This window comes from Schistocerca nitens, chromosome 4, assembly GCF_023898315.1.
Source record: "Schistocerca nitens isolate TAMUIC-IGC-003100 chromosome 4, iqSchNite1.1, whole genome shotgun sequence".
NCBI classification, from domain to species: domain Eukaryota; kingdom Metazoa; phylum Arthropoda; class Insecta; order Orthoptera; family Acrididae; genus Schistocerca; species Schistocerca nitens.
This window is the reverse complement of record NC_064617.1, coordinates 19,961,107-19,982,925: the sequence shown is the minus strand read 5'-3', so window position 1 is coordinate 19,982,925 and position 21,819 is coordinate 19,961,107. Positions and strand designations below refer to the sequence as shown.

Genomic DNA, 21,819 nt, shown 5'->3' with positions numbered 1-21,819 from the left:
ACTCATAACTTTATACGAGGGCCGAAATGTAGTAAAAAAAAGTGGACGCGAACAGGCGACTATCAGTTTAGGATGCGCGACTATTACCGCTAGACCACGGGCTCACACAGTGCGAGCACACATCGGAAGTAGACAACACTTCCTCCTAACACTTCCGCATCTTACGGTGTTGCCAGATTGTGCAGATGGCCGGACTTACGAGTTGTCAGGGGCGGCCAGTTTTATTGGCCACCTTAAGTGAACGACTCGGACTTAGTCTCTGTGGCGGCCGGTGGCCAGTTTTTATGTCTAAGACTGTACATGTCGTCCCACTGCAGTACAGAGGAGATCGAAACCCTGGGCACTGGCTGTTCAATAGCCAACAGTAACACACCATCAAGAACTGAGAGGCAGTGCCAGAAAGCATAATAATTAGCAAAGGATACAACACTCAGCCTAATGGTTTATATGGCCAGCTATGGTGTTAAAACTGAACCAACTGACACAAGACAGGATTGGCTATGACAGCAGCAGGAGTTTTGGGGTTCAATTTGTAAATGGAAATACAACCATTCATCCTGATCAAATTCTGGATTGGGGCCAACTGGCAATTGACAAAGAGCATTCTCATTAATGTTTTCTGCTGTGGGTTGGAAATGAACCTCATAGTTAGAGTGTGACAAAAACAGAGCCCAGCATTGCATGCAGTGGGCCACTTCGTTCGGTAAAGATGCTGAAGAACTGAAAGGAGAGACGAGTAGTTTATGATCAGTAATCAAATGAAATTGTATAGGAAAACATGAAATTTTATGAGTATGCTTCTTTTTCCGTTTGTAAGTAACACTGTTGCACCTGATTCAGAGTTTTGGAAGTGTACGCAATAGAGTGTTTAGAAATATCTGCGTGTTTGTCCACAAGAACAATCCCAAGGCCATATTGGGAGCTGTCTATGGCCAAAACAAGAGGTTTGCCTAGTCGGAAGGTAACCGAACGAGGTGCCGAGGGTAATTTTGATCTTAACAGGGTAAAAGCATGCTCGCAGACATGCAATTTTTCCAAGAAAGGCTTGCAACTCTTCGATAAAATCAGGATGTGGGAAAGCTGCAATGGCATTCATTCTGGCATAATGACTTAATGCCAGCACAGGAGACTTCAAATCAGAAACAGACAATAGAAGGCTGAAAAAACTGTGACTTGCCCAACCAGCAGCCTGTAGCACTGTGAACAAGGCACAAAGCTTCCATAGATGTTCATCAATTGATGAACCTGAGATCACAATACGATCCAGGCAGCTCTCACACCCAGTATGGAGGCCTCGAGTTGCTCCAAAACTCGTTGGAAAGTGGAAGGAGTACTAGCACTAGCCACTTCGAATTACAGATGCTGGTTTTGATATAACACAAAGGGGGTATTCATTTCGAAGACACCTTTGGAATCGTCATTCAAAGGGAGTTGTAAGTAGGTTTCTGACAAGTGTATTTTGAAAGAATGTCGGCCCTCGGAAAGCTGTGCTACGACTTTCCAGAATGAGATATTCACTCTGCAGCAGAGTATACGCTAATATGAAACTTCCTGAAAGATTAAAACTGTGTGCCGGACTGAGACTCGAACTCGGGACCTTTGCCTTTCGTGGGCAAGTTCTAAGAGTTCATCTGGATGGGGTAAGGAATAGGTATCAATAATAGACTGTGAATTTACATACACTTTAAAATCACGACAGAGCAGAAGGTTACTGTTAGATGCAACTACCAAAAGAGTAAACCATTCACTAGAGGAGACATAAGTCAATCTGTTTCCAATTTTACTTGCTCCTGTAAAAGCTATTGGGACTAGGCAGGCATGCAAAAAATGGGGTCTTACCATTAGTTTCATTGTGATGTGAGCCTCGAAACTGGTACCACACCCTATGTTGTTGTTGTGGTCTTCAGTCCTGAGACTCGTTTGATGCAGCTCTCCATGCTACTCTATCCTGTGCAACCTTCTTCATCTCCCAGTACCTACTGCAACCTACATCCTTCTGAATCTGCTTGGTGTATTCATCTCTTGGTCTCCCTCTACGATTTTTACCCTCCACGCTGCCCTCCAATACTAAATTGGTGATCCCTTGATGCCTCAGAACATGTCCTACCAACCGATCCCTTCTTCTAGTCAAGTTGTGCCACAAACTCCTCTTCTCCCCAATCCTATTCAACACCTCCTCATTAGTTATGTGATCTACCCATCTAATCTTGAGCATTCTTCTGTAGCACCACATCTTGAAAGCTTCTATTCTCTTCTTGTCTAAACTGTTTATCGTCCATGTTTCACTTCCATACATGGCTACACTCCATACAAACACTTTCAGAAACGACTTCCTAACACTTAAATTAATACTCGAGGTTAACAAATTTCTCTTCTTCAGAAACGCTTTCCTTCCCATTGCCAGTCTACATTTTATATCTTCTCTACTTCGACCATCATCAGTTATTTTGCTACCCAAATAGCAAAACTCCTTCACTACTATAAGTGTCTCATTTCCTAATCTAATCCCCTCAGCATCACCCTACTTAATTCGACTACATTCCATTATCCTCGTTTTGCTTTTGTTGATGTTCATCTTATATCCTCCCTTCAAGATGCCATCCATTCCGTTCAACAGCTCTTCCAAGTCCTTTGCTGTCTCTGACAGAATCACAATGTCATCGGTGAACCTCAAAGTTTTTATTTCTTCTCCATGGATTTTAATACCTACTCCAAATTTTTCTTTTGTTTCCTTCACTGCTTGCTCAATATACAGATTGAATAACATCGGGGAGAGGCTACAACCCTGTCTCACTCCCTTCGCAACCACTGCTTCCCTTTCATGCCCCTCAACTCTTATAACTGCCATTTGGTTTCTATACAGATTGTAAATAGCCTTTCGCTCCCTATATTTTACCCCTGCCACCTTCCTAAAATACCAAGGAATATTCAGAACAGAGTGCATCCAGTTGTTGGTCCAGAACTTGACCTGATACCAGATGTGCTTCTTCAGAAATAGAGAACCCAAAAATTTTAAAGGCTTCTAACTCAAATAAGTTTTTAGTATTGGCATGATCCACTGTTAGAAAGGTCCAAGACCAAACAACTGCTTCGAACACTGGGGAAGTAGAAAATTGTCCTAATATGGATATTTGTTGTTTGTTGTAACTCACCAACCAGTGGGAGAAAGTGGACAACACCAGTGATCCAAGGTCCACATGGGTCTGAGAATTTTAATGGCTGCTGCTTACATGTCCACTTGCATTTTTAACATATTACCCATCACACGTACTTCAATGTAGATTTGTTTGCAGACACAGTATGCCCCCCGTTTTTTTTACAGTGGTTGCCTGTCACCCAATGATTTGGGCACGTGGCCTGCTCATGTTGAGCAAAACAATAAAAGCATGACGGAAGAGGAGCACATGGCGGCTGTTGTGACACTGACTGCTACTGCTGCAGCTGTTGCTGCTTAGCACGGTGCTGCCCCCGGCAGCTGTAGTTACGCATCCACTACATTGTCCCCCCCATCCGTGAGCTAACAAATGGCAGCTGAGGAGGAGAGAAAACAACGGTGGCTCTTTCACACCGTGCTTCTGTCTGATTTTGTACTGCCCTAGATACTTAAAGCGACTGAGCAATGTTAAGAACATCTGTGGATTTTCATTTTGTAAAGCATGTTCACAAACTTCCCCGTCAGAGGCGAAGCATATTATAGAATCAAAAACCATAGAATCAGCAGATGAGGCCCTGTGGGTCTCAGTAACTGCAACAACAGCTAAGCCCGTGAAGTTCCACTGCCCGAGCTCTGTACGATTGTTGTGACTGCGTTTGATAATGGTAGAACTCGACGCATGCAGCTATAACGTGAATATGTTTGCTATGATAATTAGAGAAATGACACGTTTCATCAAAAAAGAGACTGGCAGGTTCCTGAAGAGGAGCCACCTGACAAAAGGTGATAAACATAAGGAGAAAGGCATGACAAAAATAAAACCCGACACAACTTGAGGTCGACAACTCTGATAGCTTGAAAATCTTCCACAGAATCGTCAGAGGAAACAGTGCGGGCTGCGTCAGTGATGTTGGAACTTGGCTCATTAGTGGGGCTGCCAAATTATTTAGTGCTACGGAGAGAGTCTGGTGCTGGTTTGCGAGAGCTCACTGTTGTTCAGTAACAGACTGAAGAACTCCTTCCACTGACATGTATACTGAACGAAAGAAATGAAACACATGGAGTAGAATACCGCACTCATCGCCAAGTATGTTATAATATTGTACAGGCATAAATCGGAAGTAACACCAACCAAGTTTTATTCTGCTTCCACATAAAGTGACCCACAATGACACTGAATGAAGTATAGAACAGTTCAAAGTCTTGTAACTATAGAACACATCAATATACAGTCTTGTAAGTGAGCATACAATAAGAAAGTAAACATTAGTGAGGCCGAGAGCCCAGCATGTGGAGACTGTATCGGGTTGTTGTGCATACGGCACAGCACTTGCTGTGCTATCTGTCCACATTGCGAGGCAATCTCTCTAGGCAGGCCACGGAGCCGCTTGTACCACACACCGTTTACTATGCACGCTCACACTATATATAGGATTACAACAGTTTGCCTGTGTTATATTGCTTGATCCGAGTGAAGCATTTGACAATGCATCACATGATATCCTAATATCTCAATTTGAGCAATATTGTATCTAGGACAATGAACCATAATTCATGATTAATCAAAATGTATCTAATTTTGTTTGCTGGAGGACTGGATGTTCTTGTTGTCCTTAATTATTTCATCTTCTCTTTGTCCCAAAGAGGAAGTATTGATTTGCACAGACAGACACACTCAACAAGAATGCTAGGAGTATTGCAGATTTCACACAAAGTGCCTCTTCAGAAGTAATCTTCACTTGTTCCCACAGTTACTCTCACATGAACAACCCCTTGCAAGTCCAGAGAGGCGACTAAAAGGTGCCTCACCTGTTTCGGCCCTATGAGTTCAGGTCCCATTTTCTGATTTGACCAGCCACTTTACAAATCCAACAGAAGTGCAGTCCATATGGGGAAGGACGCCATACGTGGTGCACGAGTTAGCACTAGAGACCTTAGATTTGATCTCCTGAACCTCTTTTCGTCATGGGTTTGCATCTCCACCTGTACTTCAACTATTTGTGCCAGGACACTTTCCAGAGTATGTCATCTTCTTCGGTTGTCTCCTGTCCTCTTTCACCCCCGTGACAATATTGGATTTCTCTACACCCAATATCCAGCACGGTAGCCAGTCCCTTGCGATGGGGCTGTCATGTACCCATTTGGTGGTAGCCCCTGACAACACAGGGATTGCACTGCTGATACTTGAGCTGTAAACTCCCCATGCATGCCAAGGGGTAGATGCCTGTCTTCGTGGGGCATTCAGACTCTCGGCAACGGCCATCGTGTCAGTTGTAAACAATGTACTAGCTACAAAAAAAGGCACTTTTCAGGGCCAACACAGTTTTTAAAAGACTTTCTGTACACGAACTAACAGCTATTGATGGGGTTGTTCCCGGTACATCTTATCATGAAACTACAATGGATGTGTCACGATCACAGCGGCTTCGCCCTCAGGCCTTCAGAGTGGAAGGCTGGCACACTACCACCGAGTGTGCAGGCCACCTTGGATACATCATGATCTCCAGCAGGCAAAGCAATTGCAGTCATGCATTGTCCAGAGCATCCGCCAACAGGGCAATCTCACGGCCAGTCAAAGCGCGTGGCGCCAAGTTTCCACAGTTTAAAAATGGTGCATTATCGACCTACACAACATTAGTAATTTTTGTTCCTACTGGCATCAGCTATCCAGGGGTAAAGTTATGCGACACAGTTTTTCTCCACCCTGTAGAGGGGTGTGGCATCAACAGTAATGAGCAGGCACCTAAGTGGTAAAGGGGTGTGGATGGTGGAGAGTCGGTGAAGGAACTGATTGGTATCTTTGAGGTGGGAAGCTAGATTATAGCAATTCGTTGGAGGTATTGGTCAATGTAAGACATTTCCAGGGACAGATGTGGACTCTGACCACAATCTTTTGGTTATGAACTGTAAATTAAAACTGAAGAAACTGAAAAACGGTGGGAATTTAAGGAGATGGGACCTGGACAAACTGATTAAACCAGAGGTTGTACAGAGTTTCAGGGAGAGCATAAGGGAACAATTGTCACAAATGTGGGAAAGAAATGCAGTAGAAGAAGAATGGGTAGCTCTGAGGGATGAGGTAGTGAAGGCAGTAGGTAAAAAGATGAGGGCTAGTAGAAATCCTTGGGTAACAGAAGAAATATTGAATTTAATTGATGAAAGGAGAAAATATAAAAATGCAGTAAATGAAGCAGGCAAAAAGGAATACAAACGTCTCAAAAATGAGATTGACAGGAAGTGCAAAATGGCTAAGCAGGCATGTCTAGAGGACAAATGTAACGATGTAGCGGCTTATCTCACTAGGGGTAAAATGGATACTGCCTACAGGAAAATAAAAGAGACCTTTGGAGAAAAGAGAACCACTTGTATGAATATCAAGAGCTCAGATGGAAACCCAGTTCTAAGCAAAGAAGGGAAAGCAGAAAGGTGGAAGGAGTATATAGAGGGTCTATACAAGGGCGACGTACTTGAGGACAATATTTTGGAAATGGAAGAGAATGTAGATGAAGACGAAATGGGAGATACAATACTGCGTGAAGAGTTTGACAGAGCACTGAAAGATGTGAGTCGAAACAAGGTCCCGGGAGTAGACAACATACCATTAGAACTACTGGCGACCTTGGGAGAGCCAGTCCTGACAAAACTCTACCATCTGCTGAGCAAGATATATGAGGCAGGCGAAATTCCCTCAGACTTCAAGAAGAATATAATAATTCCAATCCCAAAGAAAACAGGTGTTGACAGATGTGAAATTACCGAACAATCAGTTTAATAAGCCACAGCTGCAAAATACTACCACGAATTCTTTACAGACGAATGGAAAAACTAGTAGAAGCCGACCTCGGGGAAGGTCAGTTTGGATTCCGTAGAAATATTGGAACACGTGAGGCAATACTGACCTTACGACTTAAGAAGAAAGATTAAGGAAAAGCAAACCTACGTTTCTAGCATTTGTAGACTTAGAGAAAGCTTTTGACAACGTTAACTGGAATACTCTCTTTCAAATTCTGAAGGTGGCAGGGGTAAAATACAGGGAGCGAAAGGCTATTTACAATTTGTACAGAAACCAGACGGCAGTTATAAGAGTCGAGGGGCATGAAAGGGAAGCAGTGGTTGGGAAGGGAGTGAGACAGGGTTGTAGCCTGTGCCCGATGTTATTCAACCTGTATATTGAGCAAGTAGTAAAGGAAACAAAAAATAAAAATCGGAGTAGGTATTAAAATCCATGGAGAAGAAATAAAAACTTTGAGGTTCACCGATGACATTGTAATTCTGTCAGAGACAGCAAAGGACTTGGAAGAGCAGTTGAACGGAATGGACAGTGTCTTGAAAGGACGATATAAGATGAACATCAACAAAAGCAAAACGAGGATAATGGAATGTAGTCGAATTAAGTCGGGTGATGCTGAGGGAGTTAGATTAGGAAATGAGACACTTAAAATAGTGAAGGAGTTTTGCTATTTGGGGAGCAAAATAACTGATGATGGTCGAAGTAGAGAGGATATAAAATGTAGACTTGCAATGGCAAGGAAAGCGTTTCTGAAGAAGAGAAATTTGTTAACATCGAGTATAGATTTAAGTGTCAGGAAGTCGTTTCTGAAAGTATTTGTATGGAGTGTAGCCATGTATGAAAGTGAAACATGGATGATAAATAGTTTGGACAAAAAGAGAATAGAAGCTTTCGAAATGTGGTGCTACAGAAGAATGCTGAAGATTAGATTGGTATATCACGTAACTAATGAGGAGGTATTGAATAGAATTGGGGAGAAGAGGAGTTTGTGGCACAACTTGACAAGAAGAAGGGACCGGTTGGTAGGACATGTTCTGAAGCATCAAGGGATCACAAATTTAGCATTGGAGAGCAGCGTGGAGGGTAAAAATCGTAGAGGGAGACCAAGAGATGAATACACTAAGCAGATTCAGAAGGATGTAGGTTGCAGTAAGTACGGGGAGATGAAGAAGCTTGCACAGGATAGAGCTGCATCAAACCAGTCTCAGAACTGAAGACCACAACAACAACATTGGTCAATGAGGGCCAAAACTCTTTCGGTGGGGGCACAGTAATGAGCTACAATGGGGTGCCCAGAGTTGTTGAGTTTGTGAATATTGGGAAGCATGTAGAAAGTAGGTGTGTGGATTGTTGTAGAGGTAAGGAGGGAAATGGATTCAGGGGAGAGATTCTGGGAAGGGCCTAAGGCTTTAAGCAGGGATTGGCGGTTATGTTGGACTTCCGGGATGTGAGCACTCAGGCAGAATTTATAGGTAGAAGTCAGATAATTGCCAGATGCCTTCCACCAGGTAGTCACTGTGATTCATAACAACAGAGGTGGAACCTTTGTCTGCTGGTAGGATGATTAGGTCAGGATTTGCTTTGAGGTTGTGTAATTGGTTATTTCTTCCACTGAAAGGTTGGTGTTCTTAGGAATGGACCTGGGGAAGGATGTGGAGGCCATGTTGGAGGTAAGAGATTCCTGGAAGGTGATCAGTGGGTGGTTAGGTGGTAGAATAGGAGACTAATGGTTAGATTGGTGGTGTGAACTGGGAGAGGCAATGTTCAGTGTAAAGATTAGGGTGGCTCTGGTTGGAGGGATTGGTGATGGAAAACTGTATCCACTGTAGGGATCTCGAAGAGGAAACTAGGTTGTTGACAGGTCCAAAATGGTTAAATTTTGGTGTAGGGCTAAAGTTGATCCCTTAGATAGGACTGAAACTTGTATGGGACCGACAGTTTGGTGGAAAGGTTAACAACGGTGTTCTGGGAATGTTTTGGATCTGGATTTGACAGAGTGTTGGGAGGGAGTTTTGGGGGATGTACAAAATTGAAAAGGTCCAGTTGGCAGTGTCTGGGCACTATGAGGTATTGATGAGGAGGAATGTTGCGCATAAGAGTTTGAGAATGACGCCTCAAGGCTGCATTAGGATGTCAGTAGGTTGGGTAACTTATGGAGTTGGTGTCTGGAATGCTCTTCCAGGTGCTGGAGAGCAAAGGGTTCAGTTTCAAAGATGTGATGTATTTAGCAGGGACTGCACAGTGTCAGTATCTTGGGAAGGGAGCAGGTGTTTTTCTGGGCTGCCTCTGCCATGGAAATGTGTTTTTGCAGTACAGGTTTGAGAGGGACAGAGACTGGCGGAATGTGGAAAAATGAAGGTCATTGTCAGAGTAGGGGGGAGGGGGGGGGGGGAGAGGCAGAGAAAGGAATTTTTAAGGCCACAGAGAGGGATTCCTTGGTTTGGGTAAGATTTAAGGAACTAGATGTGGGACTGCGTTTTAGCCAGCCAAAGGGATACTTTCTTAAAATAGTGCAGAAAGATGGAGCTAGGGATCATTTTGCAGGAATGGTATTTGGGAAATGACAGAGGAAATAGGCAAATGAAGGCATTGGGTGGTTGTAAGGAGAATTGGATAACAGAAAGACATGTAAAAATATGTACAGTCATGCAAAAACACTCACAAAGATGCAAGAACACAAACAAATATGCAAAAACACCTGCAGTACATGAAAATATACAGGGTGTTACAAAAAAGGTACAGCCAAACTTTCAGGAAACATTCCTCACACACAAATAAAGAAAATATGTTATGTGGACATGTGTCCGGAAACGCTTAATTTCCATGTTAGAGTTCATTTTAGTTTCGTCAGTATGTACTGTACTTCCTTGATTCACCACCAGTTGGCCCAATTGAAGGAAGTAATGTTGACTTCGGTGCTTGTGTTGACATGCGACTCATTGCTCTACCGTACTAGCATCAAGCACATCAGTACGTAGCATCAACAGGTTAGTGTTCATCACAAACGTGGTTTTGCAGTCAGTGCAATGTTTACAAATGCGGAGTTGGCAGATGCCCATTTGATGTATGGATTAGCACGGGGCAATAGCTGTGGCGCGGTACGTTTGTATCGAGACAGATTTCCAGAACGAAGGTGTCCAGACAGGAAGACATTCGAAGCTATTGATCGGTGTCTTAAAGAGCACAGAACATTCCAGTCTATGACTCGCGACCGGGGAAGACCTAGAATGACAAGGACACCTGCAATGGATGAGGCAATTCTTCGTGCAGTTGACGATAACCCTAATGTCAGCGTCAGAGAAGTTGCTGCTGTACAAGGTAACACTGACCGCGTCACTGTATGGAGAGTGCTACGGGAGAACCAGTTGTTTCCGTACCGTATACAGCGTGTGCAGGCACTATCAGCAGCTGATCGGCCTCCATGGGTACACATCTGCGAATGGTTCATCCAACAATGTGTCAATCCTCATTTCGGTGCAAATGTTCTCTTTACAGATGAGGCTTCATTCCAACGTGATCAAATTGTAAATTTTCACAATCAACATGTGTGGACTGACGAGAATCCGCACGCAATTGTGCAATCACGTCATCAACACAGATTTTCTGTCAACGTTTGGGCAGGCATTGTTGGTGATGTCTCGATTGGACCCCATGTTCTTCCACCTACGCTGTAGCATGTTATCATGATTTCATATGGGATACTCTACCTGTGCTACTAGAACATGTGCCTTTACAAGTACGACACAACATGCGGTTCATGCACGATGGAGCTCCTGCACATTTCAGTCGAAGTGTTCGTACGCTTCTCAACAACAGACTCGGTGACCCATGGATTGGTAGAGGCGGACCAATTCCATGGCCTCCATGCTCTCCTGACCTCAACCCTCTTGACTTTCATTTATGGGGGCATTTGAAAGCTCTTGTCTACGCAATCCCGGTACCAAATGTAGAGGCTCTTCGTGCTCGTATTGTGGACGGCTGTGATACAATACGCCATTCTCCAGGGCTGCATCAGCGCATCAGGGATTCCATGCGACAGAGGGTGGATGCCTGTATCCTCGCTAACGGAGGACATTTTGAACATTTCCTCTAACAAAATGTTTGAAGTCACGCTGGTACGTTCTGTTGCTGTGTGTTTCCATTCCATGATTAATGTGATTTGAAGAGAAGTAATAAAATGAGCTCTAACATGGAAAGTAAGTGTTTCCGGACACAAGTCCACATAACATATTTTCTTTCTTTGTGTGTGAGGAATGTTTCCTGAAAGTTTGGCTTTACCTTTTTGTAACACCCTGTATAAAAATATGCACAGATATGTATAACTGCACAAAAAGTTGGACAAAGGAACAGATGAGGTGTGGGAGTCCATGTGGCACAGGTAGGTGTGGAAAATAAAATGCAAAAATATGCAAGGGTAAGGGAGGAGATAAGATCAATGGGAATAATTATAATTATTAACAGGAAGAATTTGGGGCAAGAGATGCTGCACCAACAATCCACGTGGTCACGTAGCTGTGTGTTGTACATGGACAAGATTGTCAATACAGTGGGGCTCTGAAGCCAGAGCATGTGTGGTTTGGTAGGTGATAAAAAACGCATGAAGGAAGAGAAAGAATGGGTAATGAGTAACGATTTAGACATAGTAACAAAAGAAAGCGAGGGGAAACTACAGCCGTAATTTTTCCCGAGGGCATTCAGCTTTACTGTATGATTAAATGGTGATGGTGTCCTCTTGGGTAAAATATTCCGGAGGTAAAATAGTCCCCCGTAATTTTTCCCGAGGGCATGCATCTTTACTGTATGATTAAATGATGATGGCATCCTCTTGGGTAAAATATTCCGGAGGTAAAATAGTCCCGCATTCGGATCTCCGGGCGGGGTCTACTCAAGAGGACGTAGTTATCAGGAGAAAGAAAACTGGCGTTCTACGGATCGGAGCGTGGAATGTCAGATCCCTTAATCGGGCAGGTAGGTTAGAAAATTTAAAAAGGGAAATGGATAGATTAAAGTTAGATATAGTGGGAATTAGTGAAGTTCAGTGGCAGGAGGAACAAGACTTTTGGTCAGGTGAATACAGGGTTATAAATACAAAATCAAATAGGGGTAATGCAGGAGTAGGTTTAATAATGAATAAAAAAAATAGGAGTGCGGGTATGCTGCAAAAAACAGTATAGTGAACGCATTATTGTGGCCAAGATAGACACGAAGCCCACACCTACTACAGTAGTACAAGTTTATATGCCAACTAGCTCTGCAGATGACGAAGAAATTGATGACATGTATGATGAGATAAAAGAAATTATTCAGGTAGTGAACGGGGACGAACAATTAATAGTCATGAGTGACTGGAATTCGACAGTAGGAGAAGGGAGAGAAGGAAACACAGTAGGTGAATATGGATTGGGGGTAAGAAATGAAAGAGGAAGCCGTCTGGTAGAATTTTGCACAGAGCATAACTTTAATCATAGCTAACACTTGGTTCAAGAACCATAAAAGAAGGTTGTATACATGGAAGAATCCTGGAGATACTTAAAGGTATCAGATAGATTATATAGTGGTAAGACAGAGATTTAGGAACCAGGTTTTAAATTGTAAGACATTTCCAGGGGCAGATGTGGACTCTGACCACAATTTATTGGTTATGACTGTAGATTAAAACTGAAGAAACTGCAAAAAGGTGGGAATTTAAGGAGATGGAACTCATATAAACTGAAAGAACCAGAGATTGTACAGAGTTTCATGGAGAGCGTAAGGGAACAATTGACAGGAATGGGGGAAAGAAATACAGTAGAAGAAGAACGGGTAGCTTTGAGGGATGAAATAGTGAAGTCAGCAGAGGGTCAAATAGGTAAAAAGACGAGGGCTAGTAGAAACTCTTGGGTAAAAGAAGAAATATTGAATTTAATTGATGAAAGGAAAAAATATAAAAATGCAGTAAATGAAGCAAGCAAAAAGGAATACAAACGTCTCAAAAATGATATCGACAGGAAGTGCAAACTGTCTAAGCAGTGATGGCTAGAGGACAAATGTAAGGATGTAGAGGCTTATCTCACTAGGGGTAAGATAGATACTGCCTACAGGAAAATTAAAGAGACCTTTGGGGAAATGAGAACCACTTGTATGAATATCAAGAGCTTTGATGGAAACCTAGTTCTAAGCAAAGAAAGGAAAGCAGAAAGGTGGAAGGAGTATAGAGGGTCTATACAAGGGCGATGTACTTGAGGACAATATTATGGAAATGGAAGAGGATGCAGATGAAGATGAAATGGGAGATATGATACTGTGTGAAAGAGTTTGACAGAGCACTGAAAGACCAAAGTCAAAACAAGGCCCCGGGAGTAGACAACATTCCATTAGAACTACTGACGGCCTTGGGAGAGACAACCCTGACAAAACTCTACCATCAGGTGAGCAAGATGTATCAGACAGGTGAAATACCCCCAGACTTCAAGAAGAATGTAAGAATTCCAATCCCAAAGAAAGCAAGTGTTGACATATTGAAAATCACCGAACTATCAGTTTAATAAGTCTTGGCTGCATAATACTAATGTGAATTCTTTACAGACAAATGGAAAAACTGGTAGAAGCCGACCTCGGGAAAGATCAGTTTGGATTCTGTATAAATGTTGGAATACATGAGGCAATACTGACCGTATAACTTATCTTAAAATATAGATTAAGGAAAGGCAAGCCTACATTTCTAGCATTTGTAGACTTAGAGAAAGCTTTTGACAGTGTCAACTGGAATACTCTCATTCAAATTCTGAAGGTGATGGGAGTAAAATACAGGAGCGAAGGGCTAAATACAACTTGTACAGAAACCAGATGGCAGTTATAAGAGTCGAGGGGCATGAAAGGGAAGCAGTGGTTGGGAATGGAGTGAGACAGTGTTGTAGCCTATCCTCGATGTTATTCAATCAGTATATTGAGCAAGCATTAAAGGAAACAAAAGAAAAATTCAGAGTAGGAATTAAAATCCATGGAGAAGAAATAAAACCTTTGAGGTTCTCCAATGACATTGTAATTCTGTCAGAGACAGCAAAGGACGTGGAAGAGCAGTCGAACTGAATGGACAGTGTCTTGAAAGGAGGATATAAGATGAACATCAACAAAAGCAAAACGAGGATAATGGAATGTAGCTGAATTAAGTCGGGTGATGCTGAGGGAATTAGATTAGGAAATGAGACACTTAAATTAGTAAAGGATTTATTGCTATTTGGGGAGCAAAGTAACTGATGATGGTCGAAGTAGAGAGGATATAAAATGTAGACTGGCAATGGCAAGGAAAGCGTTTCTGAAAAAGAGAAATTTGTTAACATCGAGTATAGATTTAAGTGTCAGGAAGTCATTTCTGAAACTATTTGTATGGTGTGTAGCCATGTATGGAAGTGAAACATGGATGATATATAGTTTGGGCAAGAAGAGAGTAGAAGCTTTCGAAATGTGGTGCTACAGAAGAATGCTGAAGATTACATGGGTAGATCACATAACTAATGAGGAGGTATTGAATAGAATTGGGGAGAAAAGAAATTTGTGGCATAACTTGACAAGAAGAAGGCATCGGTTGGTAGGACATGTTCTAAGGCATCAAGGGATCACTAATTTAGCATTGGAAGGCAGCGTGGAGGGTAAAAATAGTAGAGGGAGACCAAGAGATGAATACACTAAGCAGATTCAGAAGGATGTAGGCTGCAGTAGGTACTGGGAGATGATGAAGCTTACACAGGTAGAGTAGCATGGAGAGCTGCATCAAAGAGCACTCTCTGGACTGAAGACAACAACTTTGAAATGGGGTCGCTGTGGAAAGGCATTTAAGTAGATGTATCTTACAGCTGGCAGAGTCTCTCCACCAGATAATCCTTCTGATCCTAACTGGCCACAGTGGTGGAACCTTTGTCAACAGGTAGGAATACAAGTTTGGGATCAGGTTTTAGGTGCTGATTTGCTGTTCTTTCTTCAGATGTAAAGTTGGTTTCCACATTGAGGTTTTTGAGGAATGACAATGAGGCAAAGTTCAAAGGAAATTCTGGAAAGTTAACAGGGGTTGATTTGGGACAGTGTGGTTGGAGGAGTGAACAGAGTCATGTAAGGTTAAGTATTGTTCTTGGATTTAGTCCGATTGATAAGGTTGGAGCTGGAGAAAGTGTTTGCACTGTAGGGGCCGAGAGAAGGAGAGGAGAGGTCTTTAAGAGGCCCAGTATCACTGAATTTCGGTGTGAGGCTGTAGGCAATGCCTAAGTGTTTTTACTTCTGTGGGACTGAAGCTTTTGGAGGAAAAGTTCATGACAGTGTTTCAGGTCCATTTAGGTTCTGGAATCTGTACGGTGATGGGATGGAGTTTTTGAGGGTGTTATAGATCTGCAAGGCAGGGTTTGTTGGCTACATTCAGGGGAGTTTTGATGGAGGCTTGTGTAGTGATGGGGGATAGTGCTAGGGTGAGGTGAAAGGATTGGACAATTTCGTTCTTACATGGAAGCATGAATTTGTTCTAGTTCCTGGAGGGCAAGGTTTTCCATCTACAGATGGAATGCAGGAATTTAGGATTACAGAGCAAGAGAATTGTATACACGAAGAGAAGGCAGTACAAAGATATTGACTGATTTGTATGGTTTTGCATGAATAATGGGTGGAGATATGTGAAGAGAGAAAGCAGCAGAAGTAATTGGATTATGTTATGTCTGTAAGGGTCCGCTGCTCGTGGTCTCGCGGTAGCGTTCTCGCTTCCTGCGCACGGGGTGCCGGGTTCGATTCCCAGCGGGGTCAGGGATTTTTCCTGCCTCGAGATGACTAGGTGTTGTTGTGTCGTCTTCATCATCATCATTCATTCCCATCATGGTCGGAAGAAGGCAATGGCAAACCACCTCCACTAGGACCTTGCCTAGTAAAGCGGTGCGTGTCTTTCGCATCGTTCCCCTATGCTCTGCAAAGAAGCATGGGACTTCATTTCATTCTTTCACATGTCTGTAAGGTGCATGCTTGGAAGGAAAGGGGTGGGGGTTGTTAGGTATGTGATGCAACAAAGTACATGTGTTACAGGAAGGTACAGGGAAACATACAAAAATATGTGAGGTTGAATGGAGGTAGTGGGATCAATTAAAGGTCCAGGAATGATTGTATTGGCCAGAGGTATATGGGACATGAGGCACTGCACCTACAAGCCGTGCAGAATCTTAGCTGTGTGTTGTGCAGGGAGAACATCGGTACAGGGTGAGTCAGAAGTCAGAGCTTTACAGAGTGTATGCTTGTGTGTGGTTTTCTCCACCTGATAAGGAACTTAGCCTGAAAGCTGAATATTTCTAGCATTCTTTTTCATTGTGCTTTTGTATGACTCGACACCACCTCTTTGTTGTGAGTAGCAATATGTCTTTTCCCTATTGTTGTTATTCATTAATAATGTTCTTATGTGATAACTTCAAGCCTCTTTCTACCAAGATATTGTTACTATGATTCTAATTATTTGCTTTTTCTTTTTCAGGCACGGAACATACTTGGATTAAATAAAGCTTTTCGGTGATGTAAAAATAAGTAGTGCTAATTTATCTTTGCCATGCAAAGTTACATTGTTAGCAAGTGCATTTCATCCTCTATGCTGAAAACAAAGTTATGTTAATAAAATACTTAGGCTATGGAACTAAATTGCTTTAGTTTTTGACCATTCTTACCTGTATGTTTATCCTATATAAATTTATTGGTCTCCTCTAGTACAGTTATGATTCATTTAGGGAGTGTCGAGAAGGACAGGCCCCAAATTTTTTATCCCACCTCAGTGAAAAATTATTAAATTAGTAAAATATTTTGTCTTCATTGTCAACTATTAGTTCATGCAATCTTAGCGTTGGTAAGTGGTAAGTACTTGCCAGTGTATGTGTTTAGCGTACTACTCTCTCTGACATTTCTTCCTTCACCTTTTGTCTCCACTTGTCCTCACAACAGGTAATTGTGAATCTGGGATCTTGGTGACTAGGCCCACCTTCCTATTTTTCAAAATCCTTCCCCCATTTCTCCTCTGAGAAAGAAACTAATAGTTCCAAAAGCTAGGAACAGTTTTATCTTCTCTTAAATGTGTGTATTGGCAGTAATGGAATTTCACTCCTTAATGGTAAGTACTGGCCAGCTGTTATCTCCACAGTTACTTGGTTAATTTCAATTGGATTCTCCTTTTGATACAGAAGAGCAACTAGTGAACATATATTTTAAATTTTCTTATGATCTGGTTGGAATTCCTAATTACTAACTACACGTTAGATGTGAGACTGTTGAATATCTTCACTGCATAGTACATAACTCCATGCTGAACCCGGGACAAGGAGGCAAAGTCTATGCCAATATTTTTTTGCATCTCGTATTGTGACTGTATAGGTTATAATTCAGCTGAAACTGATAAATATTAAAAGCAGCATAAACATTAAAGAAGTAAATCTATTGGGAAGTGAACACAAGAATACTGAGATCCTTAAAAAAACTTCAGCAGTTATCTATTTTACACAATATTCTTTCTGTTCGCTTCTGCTCAATAAAGATTTTATTTGCTTTAGATGCAATGACCCAGAATCTAATTCAATAAGACAAAAAGGAGTAAAAATATGGAAATGAACCAACACTGTTGCCTTTACATCAATGCAGGGCAAAGCACACTGAACTGCACTCTCTCTCTCTTGATTGGTTTGTCAATGTTTGTACTGCATTTTAATTCATTATTCACTTGGACTTCAAATAATTTCACACATTGTGCTTCATCTAGTATTTGACCATTTCTACAGACATGATACTGACGGGTCATTTTTGCTTGTTTAAAACTGCATAATATGAGCCTTTTACTCAGTAAGTTAATTAAGATAAAAAATTAACCAGTCAAACATATCAGCAACTGATATGCTGCTTCAAAAGTTCCCTGATCAGCTTAGAATTTTGAAAGTCATACCTTTATACAAAAAGGGGAAAAGCAGCTCCCCGAGAACAATCATCAGGGAATGATAACAGTGAAAATTTGTGCCAGACTAGGACTCGTACCCAGATTTCCCACTGTATGTGAGCAGCCACTTCAACAGCTTTGGTTATCACCGAGCGAGGTGGTGGAATGCTGTGCACACAGGATTCACATTTCAGGAGGATGATGGTCCAAACTGATGTCCAGCCATCCTGATTTAAGTTTTCCATGGTTTCCCTAAATCACTTCAGGCAAATGCCAGTATGGTTCCTTTGAAAGAGCTTTAATCCAAGCTTGTGCTCCATATCTAATGACGTCATTGTTGGTGGGATGATAAATACTGATCTCCTCCTGTGTCTCAGCTATCCGCGACTCACGGCCAGACCCAGACTGCCGTATGTCATCACAAGCTGTACTCGTACAAACATCATGTAACTCCCTTACAGGGGAGAACGTTTTAATTGAAAGTTGCTGCTGGGTATCAACAGATAAATACAATATTGCTGTGAATGCATGAATACGTGCATGTGCATTGACTCGGTCGAGACAAGAGGGCCATACGCAGTACAGACAGGGCATTCGACGACACATTGTGACCACAGCGTGACTGCCATCTTGTCTACTTAGATGTAATGGACAGAACAGCTTTGTCTACAGTGTTGGCACAACATTGGAGCACTGCAGCAGGTGTGGACATCTCTGCCTCGATGGATCAATGCCATCTTCTTCAAATTGAACTAGTGACAACATGTCATTGTGTTGGCTTCCACTGACAAGAAACCGCCAACGTTGCAGACTGCAACCGGCACTTGAATGCCAATACTGGCATGCTGAGTGGCAAAATTTAGTGTTTTTGGATGAGTCCTGCTTCAAATTGTTCAAATTGTCCTACAGTGATGGCTGTATACACATTCGACACCACCATGGTGAACACTATCAGGCAGACTGTATTGTTAAGCAGCATAGTGGACAAATGGCAAGTGTGATGGTTTGGGGCACAATTGTTCATAACACGTGATCTTGCCTCCTATGTCTTGAGAGCAATCTGAACAGCTAACCTTACATCAGGGAGGTTTTACAGCCCGAGGCACTGCACCTCCTGAATGCCGTTCCACATGACATATTTCAGTAGGTCAACGCTCAGCACAAGTGGCGAAGATTGTACAAGCTTTCTTCGAAGAATGATGGGACTGCCCATTCACCTGACAATTAACCCATCAAACATCGAACATGTCTGGAATATAGTCGGTCGGCAACTTGTTCGTTCAGTTCCTCCTGCAGCCACAGTTGATGTTTTGTGGATGCGCCTATAAATCCTGTGGCAGAGTATTTCCCAGCAGCATATTCAAGCACGCAATGACATCTAGTGGATTCGATTGCAGGACATGGTGGCGCAGCTCTGTACCGAATTCCCACAGTCGCAGTGCATGGATAAATCTGTAAATCTAATCATTTGTGTAGTGTTACATCCCTAATTGGCGGAATTGATTTCATTGTGATCACATCTCTCAGTCTTGGTGTAGTGTATGTTTTATAATTATATTTATTTGATAATTTTAAAAACTTACGTACATAAAACAAATAAGGGGAGTGTAACTAAAAACAGTGACTAATGCTTTACAGTTATAATTATGTGGCGGTAACTGTGTGAACTAACCAGTGGCATCAGTTACTGTTCCACACTTAACAACTGAACATAGTTTAAAAAATAGAAAGCATCTTGTACAAATGACCTAAGTTAATAAAACTTTTATCAAAACGGTGTTACATTCTAAGCACAGTTGAGGGTACTGGAACAGCCAAGAACAATCATCATACCAAGAAGGCTCGAGATCTTGTTATGATGTTGATAGATGCTTCACCCAATGACTCATCGTGCTTTTGTTCACTGCCAGGTCACGATAAGCATTCCGCAAGCATCTGTGATGCTCTGGTTTTCTGCCAGAAGAAACTCAATGACCGCTCTCTCCTAGGAACGCGCCTCCATTACAGATGCCAACTTGAAGTTACATATAGCGCCACTACGTATTGGAACTTTGTGAAACTATAGGAGATGCAGTGCAAATATTTCACGCTGTCCCACAGCAAATTCAGCATATTTCCAACTGAAACTAGCCAATAAAAAGTTACTTATTGAATGCCCTTCGTATATGGACCACATACTCAAAGGTTTCGTGTATAATAAATTCAAGATTGAAGTACTATTAATCCTATAAACATAAATGTTTTTAAAGTAATTTAAGAAGTAGATAATAGTTTAAATGTTTACATATTGGATTAGTATCCATCCTGTTTTTACAATATTTTCCAGTAGGTTACTTGTTACAGATTTACTAATTTTAGCCAGAAACTGCATTAGTAACTGAATTGAGTTTGAAATGAAATGATTAAATAAACCAAATTGAAATATGTATATTTTGTCTTTTGATCTCTACTTTTGGGTAATTTAGTATACAAAATGAGATGATAAACTTTGCTGTATATATGTCATTAAATTACTTTAAATGGTCTTACTCAATGTTTAATATGTATGAAAGTAAGAAACATAAATACAGAACACAATGTGTGGAGTACTTCCGTAGTCGGAGGCACTGCACACATTAATGTACATGACTAGAGACAGAAGTACCGTTTATTAAAATTGAGAAGTGTGTCACGTATTAACGTATGAATCCAGTTTTGAATAATGCATTAACTGGTTTCCCTAACCTAGCAACTACAACTAAAATTACATGTAGTTTGCCTATCTTCAATTTTATAGATGGATGTTGGTATAGCATCTTTAAATCTGTTAGAAAACATGCTGAGCCATTGATTGATCATGAAGAGATCTCAAGTGCGATCCTATCAAGACAGCACAAGATTTTAATATTCTACTATACTCCCTATCGTAGCTGGCAGAATTATTACATTTTAGTGACATAATGATTTTTGTAATCTTTCTGAGGTGTTGTATTATTGAACTAATGTCTGTTGGTAGATCATGCAGTGTCTGCGCAAGTAAATCTAAGCATCTCTATTTGGTTTTTCATTAGTAGGTACAACATTGGATACAGTAGATAGCACGAAGGGCATTGATGCCGATGAGAGAATAAAACCAAGAGGGATCACTAAAGAAGTTAGAGAGACATGCGGAGCCATGATGTTACTGTTGAGAATAGAGGCCAATGTGTGCGGAGCACAAGTTCCACATAGCAGGGGATAAGCTAGATATCCTGTATGAGGGAATTTTAGCCAGAGACTTCTATGAGAAGCAAAAAGTAATCATAGATTACACGATGAAAACATTATGGGTCAAGGGCTGACAATTACGGCTACATATGGAACAGGAGCAGAACTGTCGAATCTTGTGGACTGGCAGAGAGCTGTGCAGAGAGGAACGTTGTCCCATGGACAGGACTTTAGGTAGCCAAGAGGAATGGGTAGCAAGAATGAGAGCATCAGTAGGGATGCAGGTAGAGCTGGAGATAGAACAGAGCAGATAGAGGAACCAAAAGACATCAGAAGCAAAGAGACACTACAACTAAGGGAAACATAGGAAAAAGTCAAGCAGCAGATGGGACATTATACGAGTAGGCTCATGAGAGGAAAAGATTTTACGGTCTAAGATTCAGCCTACAGACCGGACTGAAGGAATAATGGAAAAGCAGCAGTTGCAGACGGGTGTGTGTCTGTCTGCAGCGTTAGAGAGGCGTGTGTCTCACGAGTATTCTGAGTACTACAGAAGAAGAGCCCAGTACTACAAGGTAGTTAGTTTCCTATGGATTGTGTCCCTTCACAGATGTTTCACCAAGGACTTCAGTTGGAGAGCAAAGCCATTACATAAACTGCTGAAGAAAGGAGCAAACTATATGTGGTCAATACAGCAAGAAGCAGCTTTCTAGGAATTAAAAGAGAAAATAGTAAGCCCACGAATCTTGCAGTATCCTGATTTCACAAAGCAATTCA

At 41.8% G+C, this 21,819-nt stretch overlaps 1 protein-coding gene across 2 annotated transcripts in view; it reads left to right on the top strand.

Annotated features, from left to right (window-relative positions):
- The window catches only part of LOC126251889 (ubiquinone biosynthesis protein COQ9, mitochondrial), a 198,295-nt gene extending 181,747 nt beyond the window's left edge, over window positions 1-16,548 (top strand). For both annotated transcript variants that reach the window (XM_049952599.1, XM_049952600.1), the window contains exon 6: window positions 16,420-16,548. In XM_049952599.1, coding sequence (XP_049808556.1) covers window positions 16,420-16,458 — 39 coding nt within the window. In that variant the 3' untranslated portion in view covers window positions 16,459-16,548. The remainder of the gene's footprint in view (window positions 1-16,419) is intronic.
- Window positions 16,549-21,819: the final 5,271 nt, after the last annotated feature.